Here is a 24,555-nt window from a genome sequence, read left to right on the forward strand (position 1 = left end):
GCCTGTCTTTTGGTTTCTCACATCAGTTTGAATGTAACTGCAAAGTGCTTCAGTAAAATAACACAGAAACAGAATAGTAAATATCAAAACACCTACATGAATGTGCTATCAGAGGCCTCATGGTAACCATTCCTATAATGGTTTTAATGTTTTGTAAGAGAAAAACTTTTTGAAATATATTTTTCAAACATAGCTGCATGTTGTGTATGCCTATTGACAACATTTGAGATCTTAATGAGAACAATGTGATGGATTTGTAATATGATACTTCAGCAATTTAAAATGAAGTATTCTACTATTTTGAGACTTTTTACAAGTATACCTGAAAACCATTTTAAAGTCACTCAATGATGCCCAGCTGTGTCTAGCCACCTTTAAAAGTTATTTTTGTTGGTTTTTCTTCAGAGCTGTTGCTACCATTAGGGTCAGTTTTGGGAGTTTGAGCTCATTCTATATGTAACTCTAGTCAATATTTTAAAGGTTGATTCCAGCAAGCACACTACTCTTTTCTGTGGCCAATAAATAGATAAAAAAAACTAAACAATTCAAGTTAATTTGAGTAAAATTTACTTATATAGCCTAATCAGTACAACATACACACCTCTATCCCCTCAGCATTCAGTTTTTTCCTGACCAGAACTTGCAGTAATTCCTGGCAGTGTGAACAAAGCTTTGCAACTGCATTTAGATCTTCATGTTGGGAAATAAAAAAAGAGAGAAAATACAGTTGGAACAGTTAACTATACAAATATATAAACAATTTATATTAACAATACATTAATGTAATATGAAAGGGATCACTCATAGTGACAAACCCACAGAGAATTACGACGCTGCGGTGCATTTTAGCTCATTGTTTTGCTTTTACGGCCCGCAACTTCTGCTGTTCTGGTTAACTGTCTCTGCTCTTAGTCTAGTTTTTAGCAGCAGCACACAGCTGTTTATGTTACCTGCCCAACACCAAATAGCGGACAGACAAGTTTAAGAACTAGCTGGTGAACATAGTGGAGCATTTAGCAGCTAAAGAGCCATTTTCCCCCCTCAGGACCTGGTGGAGACCAAAACAGAGCTTAAAGGTGAATACTGGATTTACACTCATCAGGTGGTGAGAAACACCACATGAAATGAATACTGCTTCATGACGCTGGATGTGCAACTATAATTATTTGATAAAATGTTTGCCAGCTGTAGAAGGTGACATTATGATATTGTAGTGTTACAGCTTGTTGCTTTGCCCCAAAGTAGCCAAAAAAGAAAAAAAAAGGAATGCAGTTTAATTAATAAAATACAACCTCCAGGTAATTGAGATTATTATGTGTGGTCTGTTATCTATGCTGTAAGGGGGGGGGGGGGGGGGGGGGGTGGCTTAGACTTTCCTGCTGAAGTACCCTTGAGCAAGACATGGCACCCCATAAACTGCAGGGGGGCTGTTGCAGACTGCGGTGAGGAGCGCATTTAGAGTGCGGGATTTTTGTGGCACCTCATCTTGCACTGTGTAAAACTCACCACAGCTCTCAGGCTCTCAGTTGTAGGCTTACAGTGTGATGTAACAGGAAGTAGTGGGTTGCCTTCCAACGTCAACCTGACAGCCGCTTCACTTGCGCTCATTGAGCGCTGGAGATCTGCCGTGTCTGGTGCTCTGCGACGAAGCCGAAGACAGAAGACGCTTTTGGGGGGGATTGCCTTGAGAGTTTATTCCAGTTCACCCCTGCGCTGCTTTTGGATTTTATTCTCGGGTAGGACGCCCTGAAAAAAAAAGGAGTGTGAATTGTGTTCCGTGCTACATTTTTTTTTCTGAGTAATCTGAGTTGCAGTCATGTCGAGCAGAATAAATGATAACAGCTGACGATGCGGTTTGTTCATCGTTGTCTCTCCATCGGGGTCATTTCAACTATATCTCAGTGGATTACAGAGTAGAGGCATGTGCATTAAGAAAATGCTGTTGTGTCCTCAATCCAGTAGGTATAAACAGTCCGAGCATCCATAACTGGCTCCGGTTAATCTGCCTGTAAAAATATGGATGTGATAGAAGAATGTAGTGAAATGTTAGTTTTTGTAGGGTTTCGACTAGTTTGCAATGCAAGCGCGTCAATTATATTATAGGAGGTCTCGTGAGATATTCAGGCTCACCTTTATCGGCTTCATGAGAGCTCTGTACAACACGATGTGCTAACAGTGTATGTCGAGTGATGCGATGAGGTCGTGTGTTCCAGCTTTAAAGAAATGCATGAAAACGTTTTGAAATGGGTCACAAACACACGCAGCTTATTTTGAAAACGCACACTCCGACTTCTATCAGTTTGAACATCGGCGTGCATGCGGCTGACTCACTTATGGTTGACTGCAGCCACGGATCGCTCATGTATACAGTGTGCTAGACTGGACATCCATGCCAACGATTAATCACTATTCTAGTATATGATGGAATGCAATGCACGCAGGGTTTTTTTTTCAGATTGATTGAACTGGAAAGCAACAGTGATTCTGCTCCATTCAGCGCTGAAGCATTGATGTAAGCGATGGTCATGGTTGCTAAATCATCTGCATGGTTACATAAGCAGCGGATTTGGACATGCTGGAAGTTTGTGGGCCGGACAGTAGAGAAAAAGAGATGATGAATGATGGTGGTGGTGATGATGATGATGATGATGATGATGTGTAGGAGGAGGAGGATATGATGACGATGTTGAGCATTGGCAGAGTTTACTGTGCTGAGGAAAGATGCACTGGAGTCATTATCAGGGAGGTGGCAGAAGAGAGGCAACTCCCAACTCCTGAGTAGATTGGTTAGTCACAGATGAGTTTCTGGACATGTGTAAACACTTTCTGTCAACACTCCAAATCTGATACAGTTCTGCCGCATGCTGCAGACTTCCCATGGTTTTGCAATGATGAAAATGAGTACTCCCAGATAACATTCTTATGCACCATGAATCAAATGTTTATATGCACAGGTGTTTATTGTCATGGGTATTTGGAGATAGCAGTGATGTGTGCAACTGTTGTTTTTCTGTGACTCAATGATTGGGAAATGTGCTTCTGTGTCGCACAGAACCACAGATAAAACAATTGGAAAGTGGTCAGTGCGGATTTTATAAAGAGCATTATAGTCACTCAGGGCCATCTTACTGATGATCTTGACTTAAACAGACAAAACAATTTTATACAAGTTTTAAAAATGTTTTCCTTACAATAACTGCTCTTGGAAACTAAAGCAAAACTGGGTACAGTTAAGTTCCCAAAATTGCAGTAAAACCACTCAGTTCAAGGAAAGATCATAGTTGAAAAAGAAAACAGTAATTGTTGAACCTTAAAACCTATTAAAAAGGTTTGAAGCTCCTGAAAAATTGATTTCAAAACTTACTTTTTTGATAATATTAAATATTTATGACGAAATAAGCAACATTCAAAGTTAAAGTTTGGGTGGAAAAAACACCTGGAGTTATTTCCCCGTTTAAAAAAAATCTAATAATCTGCTTCATCAGGATTGTGTGGGTGTGAATTGGCCAGATTTAATTTACTGGCTATATAAGCAAACAACCAATCTACTGTCACCACAGTTTGATTCAAATCTTACTAAATTTTGATTGGTGCACAGACGTATGTGACATCACGTCCCACTTCAAACCGGTGAAAAGAAAACCTGAAAAAACAAGCATTTTGTGCAGCAGAAATATATTTTTTCCTGCTTTCCCAATTTGTTAATCATCTAACAACCCCTCAGATTTATTTTGTGAACACATCTGGAGGTCCTGACCCCAGTTTAGGAACTGCTCTACCTCCCTCTATAGAATGTTATGTCCTTTCAATGACACAAAATGTTACCAGTGAATAATGTAAATGTTTTAAAATGAATTGCTATTACATGTGATTATGATTTGTAAAATAACGTGACACAAATACCAAAAACGTAAGCTTGGTAAAAATGGGTTCTTACTTCACTGTCCGTTGGAAATCAGGAGTGTTTGGACTGTGAATGTGTCAAAGTTGCCAGTTGGCTGCACTGTCAAATGAGCCTGTGAGGCCTGTTTGCTCTGACATCTTTAAATGGCCAAAACTAAATACATGAGCTGATTGTGCAATGGGAATGTCGCGCCACCCATCAGATTCAGCCTCCAAACTATCATGCTGAGTGTTAACAGCCTGAGTCCAAAAAGCAGCTATTAAATGTGGGTGAGACAAAAGTCTTGGCAGCATAGCTTCCGAACCCTTGCAATCTCCATGGTGTGGTGATTCTTTTCCTAAAGCAATGGCATTTAGAAGTTGTGCCAGTGGAATCTCGTTCACACTGTAGCTGAAGATTATACAGTAGCTCTGTGGTGAATAAAGGTTGAATTTAGGATCATGTGTCTGCAGTCAAGCCGCGATTTTCGTTCTGCCGTTTAATTTAGGAGTTGTTGTGATACCATAGTGGCTGTGGTGACACTGTGTGGCAATTTTAGAGTGATTACTCCTCTTCTTTTGTGTGTATCTGTGTGTTCATCTACAGTGTGTGTGCGTGTGTGCTTTTGCAAACTGTCTCCTCATCAGATGGGTGCAAAGGCCTCCCCGTTCACAATCACTAGAGTGATGACAACTCTCATGAAACGTAACCCTTCATAAATCATCAAGGCGCAGAGGTCTCCTGCAGCCTGCATTTTATTGATTCCTCTTCTGTGTTCCCTGTCCTCTTGTGGACAATATAGCGCTAAAATACAGTATATTTAAAAAGGGATATGAAAGGTTTTATGTCCTTCAGATATATTCAAGTTGAACCTTTGTTGTGTTACAGCTTGGATCAAATCAGCAACCCTAGTATTCATTATATGTTTTTTCCTGTCTGCTTACCCGAGGCTGAAGTTATCATATTACAAGCACAATGTACATCTGCATCAGTCTCACAGATCGCCCCTCAGGTTCTGGATTCAGTTTCAGGGATGTGAAACCTTTTGAGGTAATTTTTCCGCTCATACATTATGGAGGATCATTTTTTTTTCCTAACCGGCTTAATTTCAGTGCACAAGGTGCCTGATGAGACCTGTCACAGGCTAATGTCTTCTGAAGCAGCATCTGGGGAGCTTTGTCTTTGTGCAGTGGTTGGCAGTGCAAGCTGCAGTGCTTTGTGGAGGATAGAGGACAGTGGAAAGAGGCTGTGCAGTTTCTAAGGGTGTTGCATGTTTGTGCGAGCTAAACAAACCATCAGTGACACAGGCTTCCTGATTTACTGTGTAGGAGGGGGCTTCTGGCGTACAAAATAGAGGAAATGGTCCCTGGGAAGCTGTATGTTTGTCCTCCGAAGGTGAACCTGCAGTACTGTATTTGACACTTTGTGTACACGCTGCTGTTTGAATCCTCTTTGCTCTCTTTGCAACATGTAAAGGAGTTTTCAGAAACTACAATCATTTTGCAGTTCAATAGTATTTTATGTCCTATAACACAAAATTACTATTTTGTGTTTTGGGGGAATTTGATGAAACAGTGCATTCATGAATTATTGCAAAGTGCAGATATTTCTGGCTTTAAAGCAACCTTTCCAGCCAGAATTTACTGGTTTGGACCCCTCTTCCACCCTGAATTTTCTGCTGCTATGAGCAAATGTCTGCAGCAGACATTTCTGTTGGATCTCCAATTAGTTAACTTACTCTACTGTGAAAATGTGGCTGTTATTATTGTTCAACTCAGGCTGCCGTAAGCTGTGCCAAGGACCTCTCTATATTGTTGCAGTTAATTGGTTTCCAAGGTTAACAAAAGTTCCAAATCACTTTGTTCCTTTTTAAAAAAAAACAAAGTGTAATATTGTCTTTATTCTTTATGTGGTTGTTATCACAACTTCTAGCAAGTCCTGATGAAAACTCAATGTTGGACTGGCTGGAGGGTCTGGCAGAAGATTATTTTTTTGCAAACCGATAAACTTGCAAAACATAACATCTAGTTTCATCTGTTTAATTTAATTGCACTGATTACACTGTAATATTAGAGGGAAGAAGAGGGCCTATAGTGTACATACTGTACAGCATACATACTGTACTTGTATTACGGATGTTCCTGTATGTTTGCATTGGTGGTTTTTTATCAACATTTTTGTCCCAATTCAGATTTTTCCAAAAATCCCTAATATTACATGATTTGTACTCTGTTTTCATAGTAGCTCACTCATGTAAGCAGCTAATTGTTTTTGTTACACTAACTCAAAACTCACAGGATACAGAGCAACATGAGCCTGTTAGTAATGACGTGAATAGCTCCCTTGGAGGTCAAGTCTAGGGCCTGCAGCGAGCACATGGAGGATATTCCTTGGCTTCCTTGGGGCTGTCTTAAAACAGCAGTGAATTTGACTGAGTTCCAAGGTTATTTTTGTCGTGGCAATACCAGTGGGGAACCACTCACACCAGTCCTGGAAGACCCTGTATTCACTGTACTATTACTATACTACCATATGTATATGTATATGTATATGTGTATATGTGTGTGTGTGTATATATATATATATATATATATATATGTATATGTGTGTGTGTATGTAGGCCCCCCAAATGCTCCGAATGAATGGATATTTGGTGTTATTTTTGGCGTTCTCATGAGGTTCTCATATAGTACAGTATAGTCACATATTTGTCTGTGATCAGTATCTCAGTGAGAGTATGTCACATAATGTACCTTGGGAATTTGAGAATCCCTTATACTAACAGAATGTGAGTGCAGTATGGCGCTTTGGGAAATGTCCGGATGGACTGAATGACACTGAACAGGGGAGGATTAGTGAATGGTGTTTGACTAGCTCGCAGAGAGATCCCAAAGGGCATCTTCTGGGATTTATAATGTTTCCATAGCCAGAAGAAAAATATCTGATAATTGAGCTGAAGCCTTGTTGATGAAATCCACAGATCCGAACAACCCCCCCACCCCCACCCCCCAAAAAAAGAGAAAATGTGTGTAAACACTCATTTTGAACTCTCAGGGGCAGTTTTTGGCTTGGAAATCCCCTTCCGGCTTTATGCCAGTTTAATGACTATTAATCGCTGCAACAAACACAGCCGGTAAACCTGTGAAAACCTAGAGCCTTTTAGGATGTATAAATATCATCCAGAAAGGGGAAAAAAATGGTTAATAAAGCTTAAGCCATTGTGTAAAGCTGTCAGCCTGTCTCTAGCCAGTGCACTTAAAGTACTTGACAAAGAAAATCAAGTGACCTGTAAAAATGTGGCTCCATGTAGTGGAAAGAACTGGTGGAATTAGCCACACTTTCCCACCAGACCCACTGTACTGTATGCCCTGGGTTAAGCTGTGAGCACAACCGCAGCAGGTTAGGCTATTTTAAACACAGCTTCGAAGCCCTATAGCCACATCAAAACATTGATATTAACACCAAAGAGAACCGCTAGCAGCAATGCAGGTGCAACGCACAATGGTGCCTGGTCTATTTTTAACCAGTGTATTTTTATCTAGGTATTTGTACTATTTTTTTCATTTGCGTAGAATAGAGGCTCCAGGAATAGGATCCCTTTTCTTTGATACTTAGTACTCTTAACCCACCTTTACAAGTAATGTAAGACAACCCTAGTGTTTTTTTTTTTTCATGTCATGTTTAAATAATGACAGCACAATATTAAAAGAAATGAGATTTCAGATGCAGAGGGGGAAATGTGGCATGCCTGTTGTCACACAGCAGCGTGTTCACCATTGTTTAGTGTTTTCTTTTAAACAAGTAGTTTGACATTTTTGGAAATACACTTGTTAGAATCCTTGCTGAGAGTTAGATGAGAAGATTGATACCAGTCTCATGTTTGAACAGTAAAAATGTAGCTGGAGCTGGCAGCCAAGTTAGAGGTAAGCCAAGGATACAGTCACAAAATCTCATCTCTCAACATCTAAGGCTTTGTTCAGACCGCAGGCAAATCAGATTTCTTTCTCAAATCAGATCTTTAAGGCAGACTGTCTGCACTGTTATTTGCATGCGATTACATGGGATTTGTGTGTCTAGACCTCACCAACCTATCTGCATGGGTTGCTGTGGTAACGATGTAGGTGTAAGTAACTACGTACGCTGGTGACGCGGCTTTCCAACATGTGAGAAATGGAGATCCATCATCCCCCCCCACCCCCAAAGTGCCAGCAGACAATTCATTTAAGCGTCCGTCCACAGACTGTTGTTCTCTGTGTTGTCCTCCATATTTCTCTGCTAGTAGCAGGATGGATTCTACTCAGCCGCTCTGATGCGCTTCAATCATTCTGGATTGATGTTGTTGTTATGTGTCGCATTGTGAGTGATGCAAAAGACACTTTGAAATCCAATTTGAACACATCTGTAGAAATCTGATTGGAATCGCGTTTCAAACCACCTCAAAATGTGACTTGGATCTGATTTGCAAAAATTGCATTTTATGTGTTTTTTTTCCTGCCCAGATTTTCTAAAATCAATCTGGATACAATCTGGATATGCCAAAAAACAGATTTGGGCTGGCAGTCTGAACAAGCCCTAAAGCTTATTGTGCACGTTATATCTCCTTAATTGAATGCAAAAAGTGTAAACACGTGAAGTTGTAAAACAGGATTTTTACACTTTTTCTTACATAGTTTTGTACAGATAGTTAATAGTTTTGTTTTTCACCCAGGGACTCATGTTGTTAAGCATTTTGGATGATCGAACAATCATAAGGGAACTGTTCTCACAGCAGTTGTTAATTTAATTCTGTGTTCAGTTTTGAAAACATTGTTTTTGTGATGTTAAGCAGTCGTCCTGTTACAATAACAGTGAATCTATCTCTGTAATTGGTGCCCACTGTTCCTCTTTGACAACGCCGCTGTGTTTGGCAGTTGTTCAGGCTGTTCTTCTTGCTACATGAGATAGCTCAGGACTTTTTGTGACTCATGTACCTGCTGTAGAATTCAGGCACTGAATATTTGACATTGTTTGGACCTTGTTATCTGCTTTATGATGTTTTTCAAAACTCACATTAAACTGTCAGACCTTTTTTTTTTTTTTAAAACTGACACATACTTGACATTTATCTCAATATGACTCACCTGTGTTACTGCCTTTTTTATGGATGCCTAAAAGTGCAATTTAATGATAGTGGTTCATCTCATATATACTGAAAAAATGTGAAACCACATCCTTTAAGACATACATAAAACATTGCACTCATGTTCAGCTAAAGTACAATTTAGAGCGCCAATTTGTTCTGTGATTAGTTTTCAGCTGTCTGTTTTGAACACTTTCAAAACACCTTTTCCTCCTACAGTGTTGCCCTAATTGCTACCAAACTTGGCAGGAACCCTTCATAGTCTAAACTCTCACTCTCTGAAAATCGTTGCCCTCAGCTCTGCTGTGTTTTAGTGTGTTTCCACTCATTGTTTCATTTTTCTGGCAGCAAATTCTCATCTCATCAACTTTGTTTCTAGCTTAAGCAGGCAACAGTTTTCAGCAAAAAAGCCCCAATGAACCTACAGTTAGCAACTATCTAACTGGAACACATGGCAGATTTAACAGCTTATATGCATTTTTCAGAAGTTAGTCAGAGACCAAGATAGCATCAAAAAGAGAATATTTGACTCCAATTCATCAGATAGACAAAAAATGAATGCTAATTTTACTCTGTTTCTGTTGGATGTGGAAGCTGTTTGCTAACACGTTAATCTTAACAACACTTTAAGGTGATAATATGTCAATGTAGTGTTTTCAGCTTGTTTCACTGCCCCCAAGTGGCCAAAAAAAACATAAATGCAACTTTATAGTTAAAGTCAAAGGCAGTGACGCTGGTCTGAAGGCAGATGAATATACTGACTGTCACAGTATTTTCAGATGAATGTCCAAGCCACAAAAAAGCAGTCTTTAGCGGTCATAGTCAAACCCTTTTGCCAGACAGAACAACAATGGTGGATGATTTTGCAGAATCCCAGAATGCTTTCAGTGCGTGCATTTAAATTATTATCTCTACAATATCAGCTCATAGCAACTACTACAGTATGGTTAAGGATAGGGAGAGATCGCAAACAACATGCTTAAACCTGCATTAACTGATTTTTTTGCTACATGAGGACAGCGGAAACAAGTTGTGAACACAATATGACATTGATCATTCATTACCTTTTAAGCTCATATGTCGTACTTGTGGGTGAACAGTTGCTTATTTACACATCCATTAGTCACGGAGCAACATTATCATTCATTTGGAGTCGTGTTTCTGTCCACCTGGTTAATGTAAGTCCAATATTTAATCTCTTTTAGCCTGTTTTTGACCTCTACCAACTCCTGAGGGAAATATCTGGCTCATTAGCTGCTAAATGCTCCACTATGTTCACCAGCCAGTCGCTGACTGTCTGTGTGGCATTTGGTGCTGAGCAAATAGTGTACTTTGGGTTTTTGGAGCTTTTTCTTTAGAAGCAGCTGCCTGATGCGGCTGAAAATAATACTATGAGAGCGCTGAGAGTCAACCAAGCCAGACGGCTAAACAATAAGCTGGAACTCGCTATAAAGCTCCGCAAAGCCGAGGGGAGCTGTAGAAACAGGTGATTATTCTCTGTAGGTTCATCACTGTTAAAAGAATTTCTTCGTAATGACCATTAAACAATAGAGACCGGAGCGGAAGTATCAAAATTTAACAGAATTTATTTTCTTGTACAAGAAGGAGCGTTTCACAATGCAAAGCACAAGATGAGGTTACAAAGAAAAAGGCTCCTCGAGGAGCACCTACAATGAGTTTTTATACACCTTAAGTGGGTGTAACAGTTCTTTTCTTAATCTATCAAATACTGACTCATAGATAACGTCATGTCTGTTTTCAGTTCTCCTATCCAAGAGCCATCTTGCCCAACTGACCCCCAGATTACATGTTTCATCCTGTCTCCACCGCATTTGAATTTCTATATATATAATGCTGAACTTCCTTTAATCTTCGCTGATGAGTCTGCTGATTTTGCAGAGTTGCATAACAAGACAGGAACAATTCATCATGATCTATTTTAAAATAGTAACACACATAGACAGTGTAATCATAATTTTTATAACAATCACTACAAGCGACGCCTCTTACATTACACATTGTCATTTGAGACATTGTTATTATAAAAAATATCGATTTTAGATCATTTAAAGTATGGTTATTGTAATGGCAAGGCAACAGAAATGGTTGGTTATGGCTACAGAAAGGCTGTGGGTACTGTTAAGCAATAAAGCCAACATTTTTTGTTGTTTTTTTACAGAACATGGACACCCCACCTTGCTTTCCACCACTCCAACCTCCACACACTTACTGTCCACCTTGCTATAAAAGAGGTCGTACAGTACGTTCTGCTTTGGCACTAAACTTGACATGAGATGTAAATCGTGGGCGACAGAATCTTTCAAGGTCCGTAAGCCCTCGGGGTACTGGGCTCCGTCATCTGTTCTTTGACCACACAGCCTCAAGGGCTTCAATGACCATAGTGACTGACTGTATCTCTTTACATATGACATCAGTAACAGTATTCGGCACCAGTGTGTGCCTCGCTTTCCTAATTTCCCCATGAGCTACATTAGTATCAGAATACAGTCTTTCTTCTTTTCAGCACCATGGCTGTGAGTAGATCCATGTGCTTGCCCTGAGAACATTGGCATGCTGGCAATGAGGGTGTGAACGCAATAACAGGAATACTTTGGCATCTGGGTTGTTGTCTGCAGCAACACCACTTGAACACAACCTCCCTCTTGCCGTGTAAATGCACAGAATATTGTGTGCATCAGGCGGAGGGGGTGGACTAAGAGTTGAGGAGGTCTTTTCATGCAACGAAGACGACTCCTCCCTCACATCTGCGTGGGATTGTTATTGTTTTCCCTGACATCTGGTGGTGCCCTTGGCAACTTGGAGGCTCTCATGAGGTCTGCTCTCATGTCCTGGGCTCTGTACCATCAGTGCTTGAGATGTTTAAGTCTGATTCAGGCATTTTTTGAGTCACATGGGAGAGATTATCTAAATGTACAGCTGATCCCACGGGAAATATCCACTAGCTATATTTGGTCATGTTGATTGAGTGAGGAAGTGTGTTTCCATGCCGTTCTTAAAAGCTTCTCCTCCTGTTTCATTCACATGCTTAACATCTCGTGAAGTAGTGTTAGAATTTCCTGCTTCATAGATCATCCTTTATCTACTCGGTTGAATCATCAGCTCTTGTTGTGCCCACAAAATGACAGCAAACAGTGGGAGGCCAAGCTGGATGGAAACTAAGCACCTTCCTTCCTCCCTGTCCACATCAAAACTATATTTATATATATATTTTTTATCAGAGAATAAGTATTTTTATGCACAGACAATTCAAGCTGGATGCAGGGTATCATCTTGCTCATTAGTTTGGAGTGATGTACTTTGCTAACACCTGCACTCCTCAAGCTGTTTCTCGACAAACGTGTTTGATCTTAAGGTAACATAAGCCTAGATGATAAACACTGCGCCTGGAGCCATGTGTCTCACGTGCTGCCTGTAAAGGGAAACTGAGCTTGTCAACGTCTAAGGAAACAAGTCTGCAGTCTGTCTGTATCCAACATCAGGCTGACAGTGAATTTCAAAAACTAACACTAAGAGATCCTTATGATGGGATGCAGCACACGCATGCAGATGATGTCGAAATATCTCAGGGGGAGCATACCGTGATACTGCCAAAGAGGTGGTGTACGTTCTTACGTCAGTACAATTTTTTTGAGTTGATCATCTTTTTTTTCTTCCATGAAAACAGTTTTTTTTCAAAGTCATTATGTCACGGCTGTATGTTGTTGTTATGGCATTGGTAAGAGGGTGATCTCCATCATCCACACATGCTCCAGCTGAACTTAACTTGTCAACATTTTATTCCATTCATTCATTAGCTGAAGGCCTCAGGTACTGGACAGTTTCCACACTACTGAAAAGCTCAGTGCAAATTACATTTTGTGTTCAATTTCCTTTTGGCTTAGCAGTAAACTGGGCTATTGTTCTCTTACCTGATGCAAAAAACTGTCAAGCCATGCTAAACAGATGACGTTGCAGCAGACAATTGAGAGATAATGTGAGGAAGCATTGGATTCTACACCATGGATAGAAAAATTGTGAATAAATGTGAGGTTGTTTGCTGACTTTAGCTTGTCACTCAAGTAAAGCAGAGGCATTATGAAAGAATGAAACATTCATTTTCAATATAGCTTAGAATTAGGTTAAATTAATGTAAATGAATTAGACACTGACAAATATACTGATGGTTTTTAGCCATAGTGACATGGCTCTAGGGATGGCAATGTCTGTCTGTTGGTCGGTTGATTGGTCGGATGATCATTCCACCACTTTGGGTAAAACTGAAATATCTCATCAAATTGATTGGATTGTCATAACCTTTTGTACAGATGTTTTTTTTGGTGAAATGTCTTGACAGCTATTGGATGGATTGCAGGGGAATTTGTCCTTGTATCTTACTAAAGGAATCTACATATGAGAACTACAGTCTGCTGTGGGAATTCAGTATACTGTAAATGTCATTCGGTATATTTATAGGCTTATGTAAATCTAACTGGCCATGAAACTTGACCCTGCGACCAAATATTCCCTGACTCCCACAGTTTACCAAAATGATATAAGACTATAGGTCATTTGAAATTCAACCCAGAAAGCACTTTTGTCCCTTGTTTATAAAGCAAGCACAAGATACTTACCAGTGTACCCCAGCAACCAGCTATGTGTTTGGCTTTCAAAGGTTGATAACTGATTCAAGCAAACATTGCAGCGTGATCATACGGTATTTAGAAAGCACACAGTATCATTAATGATAGTCTTAGCTTTTAGCACTCTGAGCCTTGAGTCTAATAATAAAAAGCCTTTAATATTACATGGCTGGCACCAGTGTGTTTTAGCTGGAAGCCTTCATCAGGGTGTTGACATTAGATACAAATACAGAAGTAGCACAAGACATGACATGAATGATTGATGAATGAATGATACAGGTGTAAGACAGAAGGTAGAAGGAAGGTGGGGCTACAGAAATCACACCGGAGATCAGTGAGAAGACACTGGTTTAAAACCACCTTCAAATAATGATGGCTTTTTTTGTTGTGAAACTAATGTTCTTACAAGAATCAGGTTTGCTTTATTTGCCTTATATAGTTAGTGTACAGTAATGTATCTTTGTGGCATTAGTAAGGAGAAAAACTGACAACATGAACACCAGTAACAGACATAGTGGAAAAACAGCCTGCAGTTCACATATTGATTGTTAGTGCTTCTGCTTGCAGGGACTTGATTAATTGTCATGGCTTCTCCCCTATCTTGTTAAGCCTGTATCCTGCTATAGAATGAGGCAGTAATGATGTTATAGGCCCTCACCAGCCTAATGGACATCCGAATGTCACTCAACAGAACTTGGAGTATGGGGCGCCGAACATCCTGTGTGCAGAAGGATGTTTATAGCACAGTGCAACATCTCTGCAGGGACAGTGGGAGTAGATAAGTACAGGCTGAGCTCTGGCACTGAGTGAGAAGACAACAGCTGTTATGTATAGGCTGTTTTCCATCGTATCTTTCCGCAATGCTGGCAGATGTAAGAGGTGATCAGCTCTTGCACAAAGTGTACATGACTAACCACTTCTCTGAAACGCTACAGATAATAGTGGACCACCCACAGTTTGCACTACTGGTTTGTAGTTGGATTAAATGAACCTAAAACGATCAATAATAAAGTGCAATGCCTCCATAAAGGTTGCTCTCTTAGCTTTGAACTGCAATAGCCAGGTATGAAAATATTTATTATGTATATGATTATATGTATATGATGACGTTTGTTAATTTATCTTTTATTTCATTATTCAGCTTTAGGCTACGTGTTCTTAAAGGTCCAATAAATAACACTGAGCCTCACTGGATGTCAGCAAACAACTATTTGCTATGTAAGGATATAGTGGAGTAATGTTGACCTGAGCAGTGAATGGAGTCACACTCCCTCTGTGTGTGTTATTATCTGAGCGTCTCTGTTCTTTGTTTTGGTTGTCGCACTGGCTGCGTATGTATGTCAGTGCATATGAGTCCCTCAGTGTCCTCCACGTCCATTTCCAAGATGGCGGCCGCGTCACAAACTTTCTCAAAGTACAGCTAAACAGTACACTAAAATATGTTTCTGAAAGCATTTGAGGCGAGAAATAGGCAATGCAGTAACAGAATCAAGATCCATATTTGATCAACACTGCCTAGTTTGACAATTTGATCTGAGTTTCATGAGTTGTTGGTTTTCTCTTTTTTTTCTGAGATGTTGGTGCTATAGTGCGACATCTAGTGGCTGAATGTTGTGTATTGCAACACTAATCATGTTGCTGTCGATACTACATTGCTACTTCTATAGTAGGAGACACAAATTATGGGGGACATTTTAATAACAATGAGTTTATGGTTATCAATCTATAAATGTGTGTTTTTTGATGACTAGCATTCATGAGTTTTGACAAAGATTGCAGAAAAAAGTTGAGTTGAGAACTTTGAGATTGTTCCACAGCTGTGTGAACTAACAGCAACAGGTGTGAAGTTTACAACTTTGTTTCAAGAAAATATTTCTAACCTTGTTTCCCAAAAGTGGCTTGTGACGCTTCACACTTTTTAATTACAAAAGTGATCTTTTCTGATTCCTATTTTTTGCAACTTTATGTTTCATTTTAATCAGAACACTGTTTGTTACTCAGGATTTCATGGAAACCCAACCAGAGCTAAAAGGCCAATGATAGCGGACTTTGTTGGGTTTTGCTTATAATTGCATGTTTTTTGTTTGTTGTTTCCCACGCTGTTGAACACACATCCTCGATTGTTTGCTAACAGGAAACCCATCTGTACTTAACCCTGCAAGTTACAGCTTATCTTTTGTGGTTTGTCACTTGTCAGTGACATTGCATTTTCGAAACATGCTATAGCTATCTTCTGTGTTTCTATCATAAATAAGGTAATTATGGCAGAGAAATGAACAAAATGTGATGGGAGGAATTCCCACCATAACAAATTGTTTATATTTAGATGGGAGTGGTCAGGGTTTTTTTCTTTTCACTACCACCTTTAGGATCACTTTTGATTAGCATTAAACAGTCTTTTTATATGATATAATGGTAACAAAAGCAAAAGTCTAAGAAAATGGGATGCAAAATACACCACAGCAAGTTCTAAGAAAACAATCTCCGAGTTGCATTCAAACAGCTATTGCGAAACGATTCTGTGACGTGTGTTCTGTGTTGCCATTTGACAAGATATATCCTCTGTATCAGTCTGCTAATGTATGAAAAACAGCCCTTGCCAAGAAACAGCTGGGGAACTTGGCAACATAGAGGGCTGTGTGTGCATCTGCGTATGTGTGTATGTGCATTTTTGTGTGTTTGCATGCACACATGTGTGCCAGAGCAGCTGATCTTTTCCTGGCTGTTTCTAATTTGCACATCACCATAATGTTTTACAATCCCACTTTCAGTAAACCCCTCCCCCTCCTCTCCTCTCCCCAGTGCAATGCTTTTTTAATTCTGAGCAGACTTGAGGAGGCACAGGGCCAGTCCCTCTGGTGATTGAGCTGCAGGGAGACTTGTAAGAATCAACTGGGTCAAATCCCTCGGTGATGTACTGACTAATGGCCCTCTGTTCTACCTCTTTGTTTATTTATCAGTGTTGTAAGACTTCACTAAGTTTTGGTCTGTGAAAATAGTTTGTTTTGGCAACTACACAATGAATATTCTATTCAGCCTGCTTTTGGCCTGATAATTTGCATAAATTGCAGCATTAAAAAATATATTATTCAATTCACAAAGCATACTTTGCCATAATAGTCTAATTTTCCACTTACATAAAATGTTTTTTTTTTCTTGCCATATTTCTCCACACTTTCTTGAATTATCTAATACAAGTATCAATTTTCAAGTATTGTAACTGTAATATGAAATGCAATTATGTTCTATAAACTGCATAAACTGTCATTTGTGGTCTACATAGAAAAAAATATTTTTTCGTTCCAAGCAGTATCATACATGTATTTGTTTCTAAGTTAATTGAATATGATAAAATAATACAGAGGTTTGTTGTTTAGGTTTAGTTTAATATTTAAAATTTAATCGTGACATTCAAATGTGGCATTACAGTTGTTTATAACTGCTACATTGTTATAATAGTGACAAACAACTGGTCATCCATGTTTGACAGTGTTTTTATATTGGACTGATAACATCTAATTCTACTGTTTAGCTTCACAGATTGCTCCACAACTCTGAATCCTGGAGGTCTTAACTCAAAGCTTTTAAGGTGTCAATGCTATGGTTTATTTAAAAGTTAAGCTTTTCAATGCTCTTCGTTTACACTTGACAGCAACTAGCTACTTGCTACTTAAGCCATGTGTCTGAAACTGACGTGAAGCGATAACCTATGTTTTGATTAAAAAAAAAAGACACAGCCCGTTCCTTGTTTTTTCATACTTAAAATACAGTGTTTCCTCTACCACAAAACCATCTTTGATCACTGAAATAGTACAAGAAACTGCAATTCACCGGCCAAGATTTCTGTTTTACCATCTCACTAATTTAGTGCCAGCCAAGTATTTGCCAGCAGAAGCTTAAACTTTTTCTTGCTACAGCTTATAAGAGATTGTTAATTATGTAAGTTTTAATTAAAATTGGGTCTCTTTCGATTTATTGAACTCTTTCTTATTGCGATTTTGAAATAAAAACAATTAATATTTTAGCCCTATTCTATTAGCAGATTCATATTCTAAGCTGTCCCAAGCTGTTACAAAATGACCCTGTTTCTTCTTCTTTCTGTAATTTATCAGTATAAAATCCTTTGTTAAAAATCTTTTCCATGTGAACAGTAAAAAGAAAAAAAAAAACTGTGCTTAATGTCCTTCTATCTTGTGAATGCTCACTTCTTAAAGCCCTTTATTTTCCATGTTGTAGTGTTGGTTTAGTTGTTCCATTCCACCAAATTTAATTAGGCTTCAGATGTTGCAAATACAAGTAATGACCTAGTTCTTTAGGGGTTTAAAAGATTTTTATTAAATTTAGCTTCTGAATGAGATGTAATCCACTCCTGCATGCCATGTAGGAGTAGACTGTATGTCATCCTGGGTTCAGGTTCTTTTACTGTTTCTCCCATCCCTCCTGTCTCCTTTTTGTTCCGCAGCTGCTTGAAGAAAAAAGCTTGTTATATATTTTCACACTGAAAGCAATGCTGCCACGAGAACCTTGCGTAATGTTTTGTATGAGGTATTCTAACAATGTTAACAACTTGTTCCTGCTTACTCTGGGTGCCAGTATGCAGTAGAACCCTTAGCTTATGCTGTGATACATTTATGGAAAAAATTAGAAATGAAAAATAAAGGACAGAAATTTTAGTACAGGCTACAGAGCAACCAGACAAAAAGCCACTATGTCGGCTTCAAAGACAAACAAAAAAAAAAAACGTTTGACTTTAAGTTGCAGCCTCTGGAGTCTGAACAGAAGGAACTACAGCACTTGCTGGTAACTTTGATAGTGAAACAAAAGCTGCAGCAGGCAGACTTAAACAATTTTAAGTACCCAAGCATTAGTACACCCGCTGTTTTGTAAAGCAGATTTGTACATCCTGAGGGATATGTTTCCGTTTGAATTTTGTCTCATCTGCTGTGCAGCAGCCATGACATGAAATCCCAGTGGCCTGCAGCATTGCCTCAAACAATTTTCTGGGATTCTGCTTTGAAGAGACACCAGCATCACCTTCAACAAATGTGTAAAGGAGACGTGGCTCACAAAAACACATATTGCATTAAGGAGAATAGTCATAGATTTAAAGTCAGCTGCGCTTACGTGGCTTTTGTCAAAGAACCTGAACTTTCTTAGATCTAAGAGGTTTTCTTGGGCTGGATCCAACTGTTTATTTTGTCAGCTGTGTAGTTCTTTGATCACCAAGCCAAAATACTAGCATTTTGGGTGCATCTAACTCTGAACTGACCTACATGTACAATCAGTGTTAGCTTGCAGACACACATTGCGATTTTGGGGCAGATAATAGTTAAAATTTGGGATTTTGACAGATCAGTTTAAGTTAGACCCATGTCCTTGCTACTCTGAAGCATATGATGTGTTGTGATTAAGGGGGGCATATGCTTTTTGTGATTTTCTGTTACTTTTATACTGTTTTTAGGTCAGATGTCTGTGTTAAACAAAGTCATAGGTCCAAAACTTGAGGTGAACAGGACATAAGTAAAAATACTCCCTGTAAGTCAAAAGCCAGTGCTTCAGCCTACTCTGAACGCTTCATTTGCAATGTTACTTCTACTTCCTCCACATGACGACATCAGATTGTTCCCACATGCTCACAAAGGTTGTTCCATGGGTTTGTTCATGTTGTCCATTTCAGAACAAGAAAAAAGAAGTGAAATCCTACTACTACTGTTTGTTTACATAGCCTCCTGAGCTGCCTGAAGTCCAAGCGCAGCATCCAGAAGCTGGCCAATCAGAGTAGAGAGAGCTCATGAGGAATGGAGACTTAAAGAAGCAGGAACTAAAATGGCCTGTGTCAGACAGATGTTTTTGAACCCTAGATCATGCAAAGATATACCAATAGAGCCCCAGAATATAAATATAGATTTGAAAATGTGCATGATACGTCCCCTTTAAGGATTGTAATTGTTCACCTTCTGATCCAGTTGCTGCTTGTTGTTCACATTAAGATTATTTTGAGCAGGTTTGATCCTTTGCAGCTGTAATCGAGACCATTGACCTCACAGTTGTGAGTGTAAGAAAAAACCCTCCAATATGATGTGAGTGAGAGTCTCACAGAAAGTATTATTCTGTAATCCAGGTTTTAATGCAGAGCCAAACCTCAGCTAAATGTCACTTCACTCCTGCAAAGTTCCCTCTTCTACCATGATTTCAAATCACTAACCAATAAGGACTTAGATACCCACATCTCTCTCTCTGGCGCCGTTTTGTCCAGATGTGTCCCTTCCCTAAATTTTTTTGCAAAATGTGTTTTTTTCCCTCAGATGTGTATTTCCATTGCAGTGCAATGGCATGCAATTTCAGGTTTTGCCTGGCAACATGACTCTGAGGGTAGTCTACCTGACTTCAGTGTGTTGTCCACTGCATTCATCCACTCAGTCATTTAATATGACCTGATTTCTGACTGTCATGACTGAAATAAAACCAGAAAATCCCACACACCGTTGATCACTTGTACTCACTTTATTAAAGAACTGGTTCACAGTTTTTCAAGTCTGTCTTAAAACAACAGTCAGGTGCCCAAATGAGCATTGAAACATGTTTTTCTTGCCATAATCATTTCTCCTGTTCATACTGGCTATTAAAATATCCCCTTCAAATGTGCTTTCAATGTAAGTGATGGGGGCCAAAATCCACAATCCTCCTTCTGTGCAAAAGTGTATTTAAAAGTATCTAATATGAAGCTTCAGCTGTCCAAAAGTAGATATCTTTCAACGTTACAGTCTTTTTAGTGCCTCTTTTTGTTACTATAATTCCACCGCAGCTCAACAGGGAAACACAAAGAGGGAATTTGATGCTAAAAAGACTAAATGTAGAAGATGTCCACTTGATATGACTAACTCAGACTGCTGAAGCCTCATATAAGCTTCACATCAACTTTTAAATGCATTTTTGCACAAAATGACTGCGTGGACACTCTGTGGATTTTGGCCTCCATCACTTATGTTGAAAGCACATTTGAAGGGGATCTTTTAATAGCCAGTATGAACAGAAGGAATGATAACGGCGAAGAAAACCTCTTTCACTGTTCATATGGGCACCTGACTGTTATTTTAAGTCACACTTGAAAAATTGTGAACCTGCTCTTAATGTTTCTGAAACCAGTACAAGTGACTCATGAGGGCAAGATTTTCTGATTCCTTGTAAATCAAAGGTTTTAAATCCTATGCACCTGTCAGTTAAACTGGCCAAATAAATCTGTGTATGTTGGTGGAAATAAGATGTTATGCGGGCTGTTAAGTGTAGGTTTCAATAATTTTACGGCCTGTTCCCAGGTTAAGTGACGTTGACAGGAACAGTTTTTCACACGATTAAAGCCACTAGTACTTTCATCAACATTGTTTGTTCCGTTTCAAAGAAATTCTTTCGCTTAACAACAGTTTGTAATTATTTATTCTCCATTCCAGATCTGCAGCTGGTAAGTCATCAACCGGCTTTGACATGGCCAAAAGGAAGATGGATAGCATCGGGCGGAACGGGATGGTGGCACTTATACTGCTGTGTAATCTAACAAAGGTAGGACAGCTTGAATGTGTCTAAATTTTACAAAAACTGTAGTCTACCACTCAACTATGACTTGCTTTGACCCATTTAGACTTATTTACTGGATGTCGGTTTTAGTTTATGTTGGACATTTATTAAAGCTTGAAAAATCTGCTTCAGGTTGGTATTTGCTGTCTAAATAAAACATTTGGTCGGCGATATTTCTGCACAGATGTCATATTTTCCATAGAGCACATATGGATTTAATGGACGTTTGTTTATGTTAGACTCCCTTTCCTGGTATTATTAATAGCATACGATGACCATTCTATTTTAATCACAAAATCCAAAATAGGGCACAGACAAAAACTTGCATGCTGAAATGAAGCTGAAGTTTGTTCCAGTCTCACTTGTTGCTAAAATATTACAAGAATACAATGTAAAAAATAAGGAGAAAAAAAAGGAAATATTTCCTTATGAATCTGAACCGAGGTTTTCATATTGGCAAGTCCTTAGGAATTCTGATTTTAAGGTTGTCTCTCATAACTTAATTTTAAACAGAAAACAGACCACAATTAAAAATTCCCAAACCGTTATTAGTCATAAGCATCAAATGTGAAGCTGAAGCAGAGACATTATGAAACACAGTCTTCACTTCTTCTGGATTTCTCTGTAATAACACTCATGTCCAATATGGCCTTTGTGTGACATTGTCCAGGACTCCTGCTCACTAATCTGTCTTGTTTAAAAAAAAAAAAAAAAAAAACAGTTGAAAAGATTTACTATGTGCCTTTTCTCTCCCTCGCAGATTTTTGTGAAGGCAAGCCTAGAGGTCAATGAAACCCAGCAGCAGCATCCCACCAATGTCTACCATGACATGGGACTCACCAGGAACAAGATAGTTACAGCACAGTTTGAGTGCTATCAAAAGATAATGAAGGACAATACTCACAGCAGACAAGGTAGTTTTTTTTTTTTTTTTGAGTTGCATGTTTCTGAACTTCAAAGCAATCTAGGTTGAATGGCAGAAGGAAAACATTAGGTGCAGATTTTAAGCTAATTTTTAGTCTTAATTGTGAAAGTTTTGAAGTAAATAAAAAGTATTTTCTGATATTTCAGTATCTTTATCACTGGTGCAAATGCAGTTAACACATTTCCTCATAATGTTCAGATAATTTATAGCCTCGTTATAGTGAACACTGTCTGCACCAGCCTTATTGTGTCCAGATTAAATCATTAAATTATTATCACATAAGTTTTAAATAATTAAAACACCTTTGTGATTTAAGAGCCCATGTGTAATCGCACTTGGGATGGCTGGCTGTGTTGGGACGACACCAAGGCAGGCATCTCTTCAGAGCAGCATTGCCCGGACTACTTCCAGGATTTTGATCCTTCAGGTGAGATCTGCGGCTTACGGCTGATTTAAAAATGCATTTAAACGTATCATTTTTTACAGTGGTACTCCGCAAGAAGTATATGTCAAGCACCAAAAACACTGGGTCCTACAATTCATTAGACCCTCCCTGCCTGGTAAACACCATCATCTTTCAAATCACATCATCAGTTATTTTCCCAGACTTGATAAAGCAATCCTAGCATAATGAAAAGCAACTACAACAAATGACCGTGAAACATAAGACCTCACGGCTACGAGGAAGTACAGACAGAAGCATTTCTATGCACTGTATCTATGAATATTGCTTGAAGTGTCTTAAACTGACAAGGCCAAAGATCTCTCTGTCTCTGATGCAGGCTTTTCAGGCTTTTATGAGCATTTATTTAATTGTGTTTCCATGTGTGCAGGGATGTACACCCATGAATGTGTTTATTACAGTAAATACGTTTTAATTTCTAGAAGACTCTGAGCCAACACTTTAGCACAGCACATCCCTCAACAGGATGTGCAGATGTATAATTAGATTCAGTCCCTCTAATTACTGCTCACAGTAGTTTCATTCATATTAATCTGTTTGTTTAATGGAGTTTTATGACGTAACTTGGAATTTTATGGGGCTCCCGGCAACAACCGTCCAATCTATGATTAAAAAGTCTGGCTGTGTGTCAAAGGTTAACTTTTTATTGACATTAAGTTCAAATGGCACTTGGCCATCAGATTTTACCTACATAGCCCCTAGTTTTCCAGCCTCCTTGCTGCAAATGATGCAGTAAATACTAAGAAACATCCTCTAAGATTCAGCCTACAGGATTAAGATATTCTAAAAAAAATCATGCTTTGAAAATCAGCATGCCAAAGCTACCAGTGTACAGGTGTAGTGTGTTGACTTATTTCATATCATTTTTACCTACAGAGATGGTTACAAAGATTTGCACTGAGAGTGGTCATTGGTTCCTGCATCCCGAGAGCAACCGAACATGGACCAACTACACTCGCTGCAATGAACACACCAATGAAGGCAGAGTGGTAGGCAACTTTTCAAAATGGCATTAAATGCATATGAAATATAATGAAATGTGTTAGGATTAGCACTGATTGTATATAGAAAGGCAGCTACTGTATAGTTCATCATCATTTTTTGTGGCTGCAGACTGTTATTTCTCACAGTATGTTTAACTGAATGGCACAACAACGCAATGCTCATGTTGGCTGCACACACAACCACAAATGTCAAGTTTGTCCTGAGGGTTGCGCGAGAAGAGAGACCGCGGAGTTATGAAATCGAACCAAATGGCTCATTCTCTGAGGAGTGTGCTCATGGCAAATATGTAGTAGACATATGTTGTATGTATGTGTAAGTTTTGGCCTGAAGGCAGTGCCAACAGAAAGGTCAAGGGGTCACATCAGAATTCATCATCTGGAGAACAATTATCTAATGCAGGTGGAAGCTTCTCCATTATGGTATACCGTACCTTTGGATGGTTGTATTGATTGAGAAATGTTGATCAGTGAGACGGTGCTGAAAAGGCTTAGTGGTCACCAAAATCATTACACAACATCCTCTGGGGACCAAGAATATCCAGTCCAAAAGTATTTCTCCTAACTCACGTTTCCTATTCAGAGTAACTATTCAATGTTTAATCAACTTTAAAAAAAAAACATGATTTCACTGTCATCCTTACATAAATTCATGATTTACTGTAGGAGTGAAAGACATATGTTCTCTTCAAGAGTGTTTTTATTGAATCATTAAGTTGTATAGAAACACCCTGATGACAGATTGTCTACAATAACTGTAGTCAGTTTGAGAACCGGATAATCTAATTTGTTTGTCTTGTTTCCTTCCAGACCGCAATGAATCTTTTCTACTTAGCCCTCATCGGACATGGGCTGTCACTGACCTCCCTCTTCATCTCTCTTGGAATATTCTTCCATTTCAAGTGTGTCCGCCAACCTCATTTGAACATGCTTTATAGACAGACAGATATTC

The 24,555-nt window shown here is 39.0% G+C and overlaps 1 protein-coding gene across 1 annotated transcript in view; it reads left to right on the plus strand.

Annotated features, from left to right (window-relative positions):
• The first annotated feature begins 1,594 nt into the window (after positions 1–1,594).
• The window catches only part of calcrla (calcitonin receptor-like a), a 29,024-nt gene continuing 6,063 nt past the window's right edge, over positions 1,595–24,555 (plus strand). The window contains exons 1-6 of the mRNA XM_042427066.1: positions 1,595–1,736; positions 21,091–21,199; positions 21,975–22,128; positions 22,456–22,566; positions 23,479–23,591; positions 24,414–24,505. Of these exons, the coding sequence (XP_042283000.1) occupies positions 21,125–21,199; positions 21,975–22,128; positions 22,456–22,566; positions 23,479–23,591; positions 24,414–24,505 (545 nt within the window). The 5' untranslated portion in view covers positions 1,595–1,736; positions 21,091–21,124. The remainder of the gene's footprint in view (positions 1,737–21,090; positions 21,200–21,974; positions 22,129–22,455; positions 22,567–23,478; positions 23,592–24,413; positions 24,506–24,555) is intronic.

Source organism: Thunnus maccoyii, chromosome 11 (assembly GCF_910596095.1).
Source record: "Thunnus maccoyii chromosome 11, fThuMac1.1, whole genome shotgun sequence".
NCBI classification, from domain to species: Eukaryota; Metazoa; Chordata; class Actinopteri; order Scombriformes; family Scombridae; genus Thunnus; species Thunnus maccoyii.